This window comes from Ochotona curzoniae, unplaced genomic scaffold (genome assembly GCF_017591425.1).
Source record: "Ochotona curzoniae isolate NIBS_2020 unplaced genomic scaffold, NIBS_Ocur_1.0 contig_1302, whole genome shotgun sequence".
Lineage (NCBI taxonomy): Eukaryota > Metazoa > Chordata > Mammalia > Lagomorpha > Ochotonidae > Ochotona > Ochotona curzoniae.
Window position 1 is genome coordinate 15231904 of NW_024465035.1, and position 13532 is coordinate 15245435.

The 13532-nt window shown below is 52.5% G+C and overlaps 1 protein-coding gene across 1 annotated transcript in view; it reads left to right on the top strand.

The window, feature by feature from the left end:
• The first annotated feature begins 642 nt into the window (after positions 1-642).
• Positions 643-13532, top strand: part of GPD1L (glycerol-3-phosphate dehydrogenase 1 like) — a 29682-nt gene continuing 16792 nt past the window's right edge. Inside the window, exons 1-2 of the mRNA XM_040963949.1 lie at positions 643-820; positions 12922-13099. Of these exons, the coding sequence (XP_040819883.1) occupies positions 774-820; positions 12922-13099 (225 nt within the window). The 5' untranslated portion in view covers positions 643-773. The remainder of the gene's footprint in view (positions 821-12921; positions 13100-13532) is intronic.

Consider the following 13532-nt stretch of genomic DNA (forward strand, 5'->3'; position numbering starts at 1 on the left):
GAAGTTTAAATAAAACTCCACCTGTCCCGAAGGGGGAAGTGTGGTTTCCCAACGCAGCAGGAGGAGACGGCGGGCAATGGTAGCGTCCCGCTAGGTAGATGGCGAGGGCTGGACTGCCTCCCTTCCACCTGTTTCTAATTTAGAAAAAGGACTCCAACCCTGGAGTTGCTGATCCTGTGCAGACCAGTCCCCAAAGTCTCAGAGTTCCGAGGTCACGGCCAAGGGCCGGGCCGCCTGGCTGTGCGTCTACTTCCCACCGCGAGCCCGAGGCTGTGAAGCTGGGAGTGCGAACTCACCCCTCTGTCTCAGGTCTGTGCGGTGAGATTTCCCGCGCCGGGGTCACGCTGGGGGCGGGCGCAAGCCTGTGGCTTCGTAAGGAACCGAGCTGAGCCTGCGCGCCCCGGGCGCACCAGCCGCGCCGCCGACCCGGGCCTGCACACACGTGGTGCGGTGGAAGCGACCGCCCTTGCACGCGCGGGCCACGGGGTACGGACTACAAGTCCCGACACGCGTCGGGTAGGAGGGCGGGGCGGCCCGCAGGGGCCAGGCGTGCGCACTGGGTCCAGGGAAGGACAGGGCGGGTCCTCCCGGCTGTCAGCTGTGGCCTCAGGCACCCGGGCGGGGGTGGCCGCGGCCATTGGCGGAAAGACAGACGGGCGGGCCGGGCGGCGGGTGAGCCGCTGCGGGCCGAGCGGAACGAGCGGAGAGGCAGGAGAGGCAAGCAGGCGGCCGGCCAGTCGGGCACGTCTCGGGTTGTTGCATTCGGCCTGGCCATGGCAGCGGCACCCCTGAAAGTGTGCATCGTGGGCTCTGGAAACTGGTGAGCAGCCGTGGTCGCGCGGCGCGAGCTCCGCCTCCAGGAAGCCCCCGTGTCCGGGGCGCACTGGGCGGCGTGCCCCGGCGCGGCGGCGTGGGCAGCGGGCACCACGCGCGGGGAGGCGGGCCGGGCTACCTCGCCGCTAGGATGGGCACCGTGCGTCTTGGCGGGGGGAGGCCGCACTGGGCACCGGCGCGGGAGGGACTGGTGGGCCCGCGTGCCCGCGGCGGGGACCGCACCGGGAGGGCGCCGCGCGCGGGCGGACACCTGTCTGCACCCCGGCCACCTGCTCGCCACGTCCGGGGAGGACGTTCTCCCATCACCGCCGATCTCGCGGGTGGAGGATCTGAGGGAGACATGAGCGGTTTGGCGTTGGGGGAAATCGAGGCAGGGTGAGCAAAAGGGGCTCTTGCTCTCTGAGCCCCACGCGGGGCAGGCGTTCCCCTTCTTCGGAATCCATACAGATTCTTGGTATCCTAGGAGGGAATGCCTAGTGCAGCAGGCCGCAGCTCTGGGAAGCGATGCGGGTATTCTGAGATGTTTGCGGGTTGAGCGGCGAGCATTGCCTCTGTGCCGGGCTGCGGTGAACTTGACCGGTTCTAGTAAAGCGCTTTGTGTTCGGAGCTCTTGCAAGTACTTTGCAGATGTCAGCCGCATCGGTGCCCTTTGGCACACTTACACAGTGGGAGGCCCGGGTGTGTTTAAATGGGTGTTGGAGGAGCGTGGGTGGCAGAGGAAAGCAGAATCACGCTTTCACACTCCTGAGGGTCTGGCATAGAAGGGAATGCTGGTGTCCTTTAATCGCCTCTGCCCACCTGTGCTTGGCAGTCGCCTGGCGCACATCACTCGTCCATCTTCCAGGAGTCCGGGCGCAGGTACTGTGGGTGCCCGGTGCCCAGGTAGTACTTGTTGGGAACAGACCTTCCCTGGTTGTCTCCTAGGCCAGTGTCTTCACCCTGCGTGCCGCTCGTGCCGCTCACTGACTTCTCACTGCATTCTAATGATCTGTCTTGATTGTCTCACCTCCTTCCTGCCAAGCTTTTGGAAAACAGCATCTATCCCCGTGCCTGGCATGGGTTAAGTAGATGCTAGATGAATGTCTGAAAACTATTATTTTTTAACTCATATTTGATTAGGGGATACATTCAGTAATTTTTTAGTGCCAAAGAATGCAACACCTTCCACCTGCATTTGTCCCCTAAGGACCACCTGGAGGAAAGCCAGGGCTAGTCATGTCTTCGCTGGAGGAATTCCATCGGACTCAAGCAAACGTTTATATTTATTCCTGTAAACAACTACTAGTTCAAACACTAGGGGGTTATGCACTTTTCTGTAAGCTGCATTTCCCCCCACCCCCACCCCTTCCAACTCACGGAAGAATGTTCTGCACACCCAGTGGATGGATTTGGCCCTATCTGCTGGGGAACTTTATTTGCTCTTACAGTGTGGCTTTGCCCGCGTGGACCCCAGGGTCACTTGAGTGAGATGCCAGCTGCCCTGTTGGCCATGCCACTGGAAAAGCACTTGTTCTTCTAACTTTAGCTTCCTGATCCAAAAAATTCAGCAGATGGCACCCTCTCCGTGTGTGCAAGGTGCAGTGGCTTTGCCATGCCACGGCTGGGCCTGGCGCAGGAGCAGTAGAGCGAAGCCTCAGCCTTCCTTTCCACACGGATCTGGCTGCCCGCCCACAGCTTCTTTATGCCGCTGTACTGCATCATCCCCGGGGAAACGGAGTAGAGCTTGGCCAGTGAGGCTGAGGCAGAGCGATTGAGAAATGTGCGGGTGGTTTGGGCTGGCTGCCTGGCTCTGCTAATTATGGCATCAGATGGGAATGCTTGCTGGTTTTTCTGTCGCTGCTGTGCGGGCAAAGACACTCCAGTCCTGGAGAGCAAATCACAGTCTCCCCCAGAGACATTGGGAAGCTTAGGAACCCCGAACGACAGGGAGGTGCTTGTGGGGGAGCAGTTCCGGTTCTGTAGGCATTTCTGGGATAGCCCAGGTAGGTCCTGAGATCTAACCAGGGCTCCAGCCCTAACTGGCTACAGTCCTGCCCTTAATTAACACACCTGCTGGTGGGAGATGCAGAAAGGCTTGGAAGATCAAAAGAAATACTTAGTGGATCTTCTGTCCCAGGCTGAGTTGTTACATTTGAATTCCTGCTGCTTCAAGCCTGAGTTACGCTGGAAGGTACACTTTGTGAATTACAATCCCTAAGGACAGGACAGACTTCCCTTCCTTAGAATCTTTGGGCTGGCCGTGAAAGGACTCGCCCTTCCAGATCGAGGCCGCCCCTCAAGAATGTCAAGTTGGCTTTCAGCAGTATTTACACTTGGGAGTTGGAGGTAGCTCCAGGTGCTTACGAAAATAAAGGTATTGTCATTTTTAAGCACAGAGGTAAAGGTGGCCGCAGCCCTCAGTGAATGCCGTCCCACCCCCACCGTGTTCCCCGTGTTACCTAGCTCGCCTGTCATCAGCTGTGAAACTGGCTGGCTTGCCAGAGGCCTCGGCAGGAAAGGAAAGAAGGTCGTGTCACATGCCCTTGTTGTCCTGTCCCTTGGCAAATGTTCTTTCCTTTAGAGGCCAGAGAGAGGTCAGGGCAGGTGTCTTTTGCAAACACCAGCCCTGCCGAGCTGCCTGTTGCTGGGGTGCAGGACTGGGAGGGGTGGGCACATTTCCCAACCTGTGTGACTTGTCTGTACCTTGTCATTAGGAAAAACATCAGGAGCTTCTCAGTTGCCTCCAAAGGTGAAACCAAATTTCTTCACCAGCGTCATCCTCACACGGGGGTAGATCTAGCTCAGGAGCTAAGACATCAGGGCCCGGTCTGTAGCAGAGCTTCGGTCCAGAAGCACATCCCCGACCACCTGTAGAGGCAGATAACCAAGTTGCAGGAGGGCAGCTTGGAAGTCCGACTGCCCACGCCCAGTTTGGCAGCGCTGAGGCCGTAGGCAGACGGCTCCTCCAGTGAGCACATTGGTCCCTGCTGTGTGGGATTACATTTAGGATTAGGTGAGATGATCCGAGGGCGGGGAGTGTGCGGGTGACCAGTGTCAGTCCCTCTTCTCACGATTAGTTTCATCAGCCTTATTAAGGCACAGAACAGACCAGCCCGGAGTTTGGCCAATGCAGAGGAGGATGGGACAGGAGGTAGGAGCTTCTTGGGGGTAAACTGCCTAGCCACGGGTTTTTTTTCTAGGGAGGTGCCAGCCTCTGGCCCTCGGCTTCCTGTCACCCCTCAGCCGGATGTGTTCCCTGAGGCTAAAGGCCTGGCTTGGCACAAAACCCAAGGTGGAGCCTTGTCGACCGTTCACATGCAAACAGTGACCTGGCTCCTCCATGGCCAGGTGCAGGTCTATATCCCTGTGCACAGGTGGCCCCAACCACACCCCTGTCCTTCTGGGGCTGGGCTGGGGGAGGTTTCGCTGTTCCCTGGTATGCTGGGGTGAAAACATTTGTGCAATTAGAAGGGAAAAAGGCTACTTAATCAGCAGTTTCTCACACACACACACACACACACACACACACACACACACACACCTCTTATAAAAAGCAAAAGTGCTGTTCTAGGAAGGAGCTAAGAGTGCTCAGATTTCCAATCTTAACCTTGCATGTTTTGTGGTTTTTTGTTTGTTTGTTTCTTGCAAGATTTATTGTTTCTTTCAAAGCTAGAATGGTTTTGCATCTGCCGGTTGAGTCCCCAAATGGCAGCTGGAGCCAGGAGCTGCATCTGGGTCTGGCATGTCATTAGCGGGGACGCCTCGTGTTTGAGCAGCCACCTGTTGCTTCTCAGGTGCACCAGCAAGCACCTGGATTGGAAGTGGCGCAGCCAGGACTTGAACCTGTGTTCTGGTATGGGAACTGCTGGCCTGAGCAGTGGCTTAACCCACACTGCTACAATGCCTAGCAGAGCCTTTTGTATCTTTAACCTCACCTATTTTGTTTCTCTTCCATCTCTTCTTCCTTAGAGAGATGAGAATGGCTACCACTTAGGTATCATTGTCTGTGTATCTGTTTAAACTTCTTAATAACCCTAGGTGGTATATTATTATTCCTGTGTAATATAACTGGGATTTAGGGAAGATGTGCTTTTCATTAGCTGATCAGGTGACATAGAAACCCAGATCTGAGGCCCTAGCAGGCACTTCCAGTTCCCACTACGCAAGTATTGGATTAAATAATGAGGACTCCAGAGTCTTCACCTCAGGCCAGGCGTCCTAAAAGGTTGAAGTCTTATCTCAGTTCACCCTTGCAGGACCAGCGATTATCACCACCCTTATTTTGTAGCACAGGAATTTGAAGCATACAGAAAGTTGCGTAATATGCTCCAAGTTATATAGCGATTAAGTGATGGAATGGCTGGAATGCCTCCTCTTATGGGAATCTGGATGGGATTTAAATAAAATATGCATACCATCTGGCTGTTGCATTGAACTTTGATGCTTTTGTCTTTTTTTAAGATTTGTTTATTTTTATTGAAAAGGTAGATTTACAGAAAGAAGAACTAGAGAGAAGGCCTTCCATCACTGACAACAGCCCAAACTGGGCTGATCCAAAAGCAAGAGCCAGGAGCTTCCTCCAGGTCTCCCACGAGGGTACAGAGACCTAAGTACCTTCTTCTGCTTTCCCAGGCTGTAAGCAAGGAGCTGGATTGGAAGTGGAGCAACCACTTGACAAGAACAGGTGTCCATATGATGTACCAGTGCTTGCAGGTGGAGGATTAGCCAGTTAAGCCATTGTGCCGGCCCCATGCTTTCGTCCTTTTTTTCTGTTTGACTGTCTTATCAGATCTTTCCATACCTGTTCGTGGAAAACTTGGTTCTTTTTTGTGGTTGTGTCATATTCCCAGGTATGCACGTTCCCCTGTTTGATCAGTCCTCTCCATTTGTTGCTGTCTCTTCACCATTACGCATGCTCAGTCAGAATCCCATACTCACCCATCCACGAATGTGTCTGTAATGCCAGAGCGCTCAGCAGCGTATTGGAAGCCTGTTATGTACTTGCTTATTTTATTTCTCTCTTTGCAATGAGCAGGTGTTAGGAAGGAGGGTGGCATCCCAACACAGAGGGCACAGACATATGAGCATGAAAGAGCCAGCTCCTCCAGAGTCAGCTCAGGCTTAAAAGCTCCGGTTCTGCATGACACTGGAGTGAGTTTCCAACGCTGCTGCCGGGGCAGGGTTTCTATGTTTTTTTTTCAGTCATTGTGTCAACAGATAGCAGGTGGTTGTTAGAATTGGCACGACGTAGTTCTTGTCCATTGTTGCCTTTTTAAAATATTGTTATCTGAAAGGCAAACTGAGATCTTCCATTTGCTGGTTCACTCCCCGTATCCCTGCCGCAGCCAGGGCTGGGCCAGCTCTGAGCCGGGACCTGGGCACTCAACCTGGGCCTCCCAAGGGAGTGGCAGGGACCTGCTGCCTCCACAAGGCTGCATTAGCAGGAAGCTGAAAATCAAAAGCAGAGTTGAGACATGGACCCAGCACCCATAGGAGATTTTGTTTCTTTCTTTTTAAATTTTTCTTGGGAAGTCAGATTTTCAGAGAGAGAGAAGAAGATCTTCCATCCGCTTGTTCATTCCCCAAGTGGCCTCAGTGAGGCTGTCGCTGTCCTGTAGCGATGGACTTGGTGCACAGAGCTGATAACATGCAAGGACTCTGACTGAGGGTCGAAAAGCCGAAGTTTATTTAGGGCTTTATACACGGAGGGTCATATAGAATAAGGGAGGAAGTATTGAGCTTAGTAACAGAACCCATAAACTGTTTCTATATATATTTTTTAATATAATTTTATGACATTTTTTTAGGCTCTGGGGTTCCCCCAGCCCCTACCCAAACCCTCCCCCCATATTGAATTCCTCCATATTATTACAGTAGTACAGTTCATAACCAGTCATGATTCCTTCATTGCAGGCATGGACCATGCGGAGAGTCCAGCATCTCTTTGTCCAGATAAATGCAACAGTTTCATTGGGAGACCATCCTTGGTCTGAAAGTAGAGCTGGTAGAATATCATCTCCTCCAAGGAGATGTCACTACGCAACTTCACCAACAGGAACTTCTTTTATTTTGTACGTTCCACCCAGCGTTCTCATGCAAATGATGTCCATTTCGCTATACAATGGTACACAATCAGTTGTTCTCATACAAATGACATCCTATCAGTTATACAAAAGGTATCAGTTGTAATCCTGTGCTCTTTGACCTTCTAGGGTCACAATGTCCTTCTACAATAGCCCAGCCTATCTGAAGCAGGAAGGGCCTGTAGGCTACATTCATCTAAAAAGACTTGGGCTGGATTGAAAACTTGGAAACATCCCTGGACAGGTTGATTCGCTCCCATCCTTGCTTAAGAAAGGTAGTGTGCAAAGGCTGGGGGTGAGACCATGGCATCCCTGGATTGCTCCCTGCAGCTGGGGATTTGGGGGAAAGTCAATGTGTGCCTTTACTGACACAGTAAGTTGACCTGAACTCCTTATTGAACATTCCCACATTTGCCTGGGTGAACACTGTCCCCATGTCAAAAGCACAGGTTGTGGGGTAGGTGCTTTAGGATACACTGCTGGAGATGTGGCCCACCCCAACCCGCTCTAGCTTTGGGGTTTTCCACTGAGAAACATGGGGGTTAAGTGCTGTGGGTTTCCATTGCTGCCTCTAGTCTGTTCGCTGATTGGCCAGTAGGCTTGCTACAACTTGCCTGCTTTGGCCTGGGCCCCCTGCTAAAATGCCTCAAAAGCTGGGAGTGATTGTATGGAAAAGTATGAGGATTACAGTAACACTGGCTTGGAAACCTACCAAGCACCAAATGATGCAGTCATTCATTCAGCCAGTGTTAGCACCTGCTCCATCCACCGTTCTCCAGCTTCACTGTGTGCACGAATGTTGGGGGGTGGTTATGGTGCAGACTCTACCCAGCAGGTGACACGGCGGGGCCAGGGCTGAGCTTCAGCATCTCAGGAGCTCCCAGGGACAGCTTTGCTGCCCTGAACCCACTGAGTCGGTGCCAGGTAGGGCTCCCATCTCCTGTTTCACTCCCCCGCATGGCCACACCAGCTCAGTTTAGTGCCTCTGGTAGCTGGGGCTGGTACCTCAATGCAGGTCTCGTGCATGGGTGGCAGGGGATGCCAGTGCCCAAGCTGGCCACGCACTGCTGTTTTCCAGGGTGCACGCTACAGGAAGCTGGCTGCTACAGCATTCCAATATGGAACTCCCAGTGTCTCACGCAGTTTCTTTTTTTGGATAAAATACACTTTTATTTATAGTCTTGTGGTAAAGGGGGAAACCTTGCTAGGCAGTTTGTACCATATACTTTTTTCCCCCCATGGACTGGAATCAAACACAGACTGAGACCACCGAGTTTACACTGGAGGTCGGCAGTGGACGGGAACAGAGTACGCACAGGACAAAGCTGTGAGAGCTTCACATACAGAACCCTTCCCTGGGGTTTGCTTGACTGCAGCCAGAACCAGGGCTGGGTAACACAGCGGACCTAAGGTCCAGGCCTGGAGGGAAGGGTGTGTGACATGGGGCGGGGCTGGGTGAGCACCCGGGGACAGGCAGAGCCGCAGGTCCAGTGTGCTCAGTATTTACAAAGAGCCCTGGATCTTAGGAATACACGCACAGGGAAAGCAAGATGGAACTTTCCTTGATGCATCTCAAGGAAATAGGGAAGGGATGGCTCGTGGAGATTCAAACTTCAGTAGTAGGGAAAAAATACCAACACATAATTGGGACAAAACCTGGACCCCAGCCAAGCTTCCATCCCAGTTCCACCCCCAAAATGACTACCCCCTACAACTAGCCAGCGGTGGCAGTGGCAGCCTACCCATTGTGAGAGTATTCTGCAGTTCTCCCGAAAGCTGGCATCGCAGGCACCCACAGCTGCCCGAGAGAGGCAGGTGTGAGCCATGCCCCAGGACCCCACTGCAGAACTGTACCCAGTTGGGTATGTCACAGACTGCTTCAAGGAGCCTGCTTTTTCAATGGAAGCAGTAAATACATTTTTAGGGGGAAAAAAAATGCTTGCAAAGGAGCAATACAATTCTGATGGTCCCACCTTGGTCGTATTTTTTTTCTTCTTCTTAAATATTTATTTATTTTTATTTGATAGGCAGATATAGGGCCCTGCACAGTAGCCTAGCCACTAAAGTCCTCGGCGTTGAACATACTGGGATCTCATATGGGTGCCGTTTCTAATCCCAGACATCCCTGCTTCCCATCCAGCTCCTTGCTGGTGGCCTGGGAAAGCAGACAGGACAGCACAAGGCCTTGGGACCCTGCACCCACATGGGAGACCCAGAAGAAGCTCCTGGCTCATAGCATCGGACTGGCTCAACTGCAGCCACTTGGGGAGTGAATCAGCAGACAGATCTCCCTCTCTGTTTTTCCTCTTCTATGTATCTGACTTTACAATAAAAATAAATAACTCTTAAAAAAAAAAAAAGGAAGGCAGGTTGTAGGAGGACCGTTGATTGGATATCATTTGAATGAGAACAACTGACTGTATCTAAAGCAAGGGAGGTGCTTCCTCCCCTTTCCCCCCTCCCTTTTACCTACAGGACCCTCAGTCAGTAGTCTGCACATGGTTTTATCAGCTCCATGCACCAAGTCCATTGCTGCCAGACAATGAACAGAGGAGAGACACAGAGAGAGATCTTCCATTGCTGGTTCACTCCAAATGGCCACAGTGGCCAGAGCTGAGCTGGTAAGAAGCCAGGAGCTTCTTCCACATCTCCCACATGAGTGTAGGTTAGCCATGTATTTGAACCATTTTCTGCTGCTACCCCAACTGGAATTCGAACTAGCAACCCCTATGGGATGACGGCGCTACAGGAAGGGTCTTAGCATGCTACACCCATTTGGTTATTTTGATGTAAAGCAATTCACAGAGTTACAAAGTCTGCACGGTGGCCGACCGTCATGGCACCGGCGCACTGCGTTCTGGTTTTTCCACATCCTCACCAGCAGGTCTTAACTACCTGTTTTGGATGGTGGCTGTCCGAGTGGGCGTGGCTGGCACGTATGCACTTGCGCGTTGATTATCAGGACCCCTCAGAGAGGGCCGATCTTCCTTCCTCTGCAGTTTGAACTTGGACCCCTGGGAAGCCTTTTCCGGGGGTCCCCGCCCTTCCAATGGTCTCTTTGAGTGAAGCTGTTCACATTGACCTTTTCCCAGCTCTGTCCTTTCTCTTTTTGATTGGAGGCTTAGAAAGCTCCCAGGCCCAGAGGTCAAATCGACCTTCTCCAAGTTGAACCTATCTTTAAAAGACTTCCTTTTTTAATATTTGCATCAGATGCGCTGGCATTTGATTGCACTTTAAAAGCTCTTTGAAAATGTTGCTTCTCCCTGGGTGGTTCAGAATATTTTTCTTCTTCTTTCCTTGGTTGCCTTTGTGAGTGTCAGATGTTACCGACGCCAACATTTTTTGGAGTTTAAAACAACAACAACAAAAATCCCCCGTGGACTTCTGTGGGAGGTGGAGCCAAAGAAAGAGCTCTCCCTTCTGAAGGGTTACTTCCTAAATGGCCTTGGGGGGGGCAGGAAGGGGGGGAGGAGGGCATGGAGCCAGAGCTGGAGCCCTGGGGTGTGGGAGCCACCTTGATCTGCCAGGCCAAGCGCCCACCCCATCCCCTGACTGGCCACTTCTGGAGGGGTGATAGGGCGGGAAGGTGGAGAACCTGACCGAGCCCTGGCTACTCCCCAGACCTCAGGGTCCTGCAGGGGAAAAAGGCGGAGCGTCCCCACGTTCCTTTCTGGCATCGTGCTTGGCTGGTGTGGCACATCACCAGCCTAGTGAAAACCTTGTAGCTTTTATTTTTCTTTTTTTCTTTAGAAAGGAAAGGCAGGAAGGCTGTGGGTGGTGCCAGGCTCAGCTCCAACATAAACCATCCCTCATCTCCTACTCTGGCGTCTCCAGAGGAAACAGGATAGTAACAGCACCTGGCTCTGAAAGACTGGTGTGATGGCACAACTGGTTAATCCTTCACCTGCAAGCCCCTGCATCCCATATGGGTGGTGGTTCATTTCCCAGCTGCTCCACTCTCCATCCAGCTCCTAGTGACCTGGGAAAGCAGTACAGAATGGCCTAAAGCCTTCAGACCCTGTATCCACATGAGAGACCTCACAGAGGCTCCTGGCTCCTAGCTTTGGGATTAGCTCAGCTCCAGCTGTTGCAGTCATTTGTGGAGAGAATCAGCTGATAGAAGATCTTTATCTCTCCTCTCTGTAAATCTGCTTTTCTAATAAAAATAAAGAAGTTTTTTTTTTAATTAGTAACTTGGGCCCGGCACGGTAGCCTAGCAGTGGAAGTCCTCACCTTGCACACCCAGTCCTCACCTTGCACACCTTGCACACCCAATCCCAGGCCTGGGAAAGCAGTTGAAGGTGGCCAAAGCCTTAGGGCCCTGCACCCATGTGGGAGACTCAGAAGAAGCTCCTGGCTCCTAGCTTCGGATTGGCTCAGCTTTGACCGTCATGGCCACTTGGGGAGTGAATCAATGGATGCAAGATCTTCCTTTCTGTCTCTCTTCCTCTCTTTATATCTGCCTTTCCAATAAAAATAAATAAGTCTTAAAAAAAAAACAAAACCTAGCACCTGCCTCTTGGACAGGTAGTTGGCTCAGGTCTTTGCAGCAGTGCCCCATGCCTCCTGGGCACCAAATCGCCCTGCCTTGACGTGCCTCAGCCGTCCCTGTGCTTTCCTCCATCTCGCCACCTCCTCCAGTGTCGGTCCCATCTTCCTCTTCCCTCTCTCTTCTCCGCTCTGCCCTTCTCTACACGTCTGTGGCGGCAGGAGAGAATCCACACTGGTGAACTTGGTGCCATTGACCTTCCCTCATCCTCTCCCCAGCTCGTGCCATCCTAGGCCTGGCCCTACCATGAGCCCCTGGGCATCTCCAGCTCGGGCCACCCTGGCCAAGGTGGTGCAGTCCCGTTGGTTTGGGGGCCTCCCGGGACAGCGTGGACTCATGTTTCCCAGGCTCTGGGAACCCAGTGACCTTTCTGTTCTCTTATTCCTCGTTATCTCCGGGGCCCGTGCCAGGGCTGGGCAGCCTCCTGGTTTGCCAAGGGCCATTGGGTATTTATAACATCAGTCCTTGGCCATGCTCAATGATCAACTGAAACATCCCCCGGCCATGAATTTATTGAATTTTGAGTCCCGTCAGCAGCTGCCTTGGCAGGGGCAGACCAAGTGACTGCCCGCCCGTCCCAAGCAGTGCCACCTGTGACCTTTGTGGTCTGTGCTGTGGGGCGTGGGCTTTCAGGCCACGGGTCTGCTCCTCGGATAGTGGGTTTGACCTTATGGCTCAGAAAGGGCAGCGTGACCTCGGGTGACCTGTGAGGGTTCCAGCCTCTGTTTGCCAGTAGGATCAGGGACCTTGTGGCCTGCTGTGGAGATTCAGAGAGTTGTTGTTTTTTTTTTTTTTTTTAAGATTTATTTAAAAGAAGTTTATTTAAAAGCAGAATGGCAGGAGAGTCAGAGACCTTGCATCTGCTGGTTCACTCGCCAGATGGCCACAGCAGTTAGGACTGGTCCAAACCAAAGCTAGGAGCTGGAACTCCATCCAGGTTTCCCATGCAGGTGGCAGGGGCCCAAGTACCTGAGTCTCTTTCCACTACTTTCTCAGGCACATCTGTGGGCAGCTGGATCAGACGGGGAGCAGTTGATCTGGAACTGGCATTCAGATATGGCATGTGGGCATCACAGGCGGTGGCTTAACCCACCACGCCGCATTGCCAGTCTGCTCTTTATAGTTTTGTGCCCGAAACCAAATTTCCAAATGTGAAATTTTCCCACTTGTGGTGTCAGGCTGGTGCTCAGAAAAGTCTGAATTGGGGAGCATTTTAGCTGTGGGGTTTTCAGAGGGGGAGATGTTCCAAGCTGATATTGTCAAGGTAGGGGGCATTTTGAACTTGTGCCATGTCCTGGGCTCTTCTGCCCCAAGCAGGTGTCATTTCCAGATGGCCGGAGGCTGACCAACCATGCCTCTGGGTGCAGCTTTCCCTGGAGCTGAATCACAGCACGCCTCCTGCATCTTACTGGAGGGCCTTGTCGCTCTGACTTGCAGCCCGCTGATGTCTTGCCTGCCCACCCACTGTTTGTGTAGGGGTTCCGCGGTTGCAAAAATCATTGGCCACAATGTCCAGAAGCTGCAGAAGTTTGCCTCCACGGTCAAGATGTGGGTCTTTGAAGAAACCGTGAATGGGAGGAAACTGACAGACATCATAAATCACGACCATGAAAATGTCAAATATCTCCCCGGCCACAAGCTGCCAGAAAACGTGGTAAGACCCTGGGGGTTCCTTCCACGGGTGATTTTGCAGCTGAGCAGCCCTGAGGCCTGGCAATTCTTTCCCAAGTCCCGGCCCCCCCCCGCCCTTGTTGCCTTGTGGGGTGCCACTTTTTTTCTCCCCTGACTTTAACCATGGGCCTTCTGTCCGTTACCATGGCAAAGGGCCCAAGGTGTGGTGGGTTAAGCAGCAGAAATGAATTTTTGTTCCATTCTGGAGACTTCCAAGGTTGGATTGCCTCTGAACCTATGCCCTGTCACCCCAAGAGCAACACTATAGAATGGTTACTTTCCCTTAAGAATTATTTGTTTTTATTGGAAAGGCAAGTTTACAGAGGGAGTTTGGGGGGAAATCCCAGTCTCTACGAAATTGTAACACAAAGCAAAAATTCACCAAAAACAAAAAGATCTCTTTGTCTCTCCTCCTC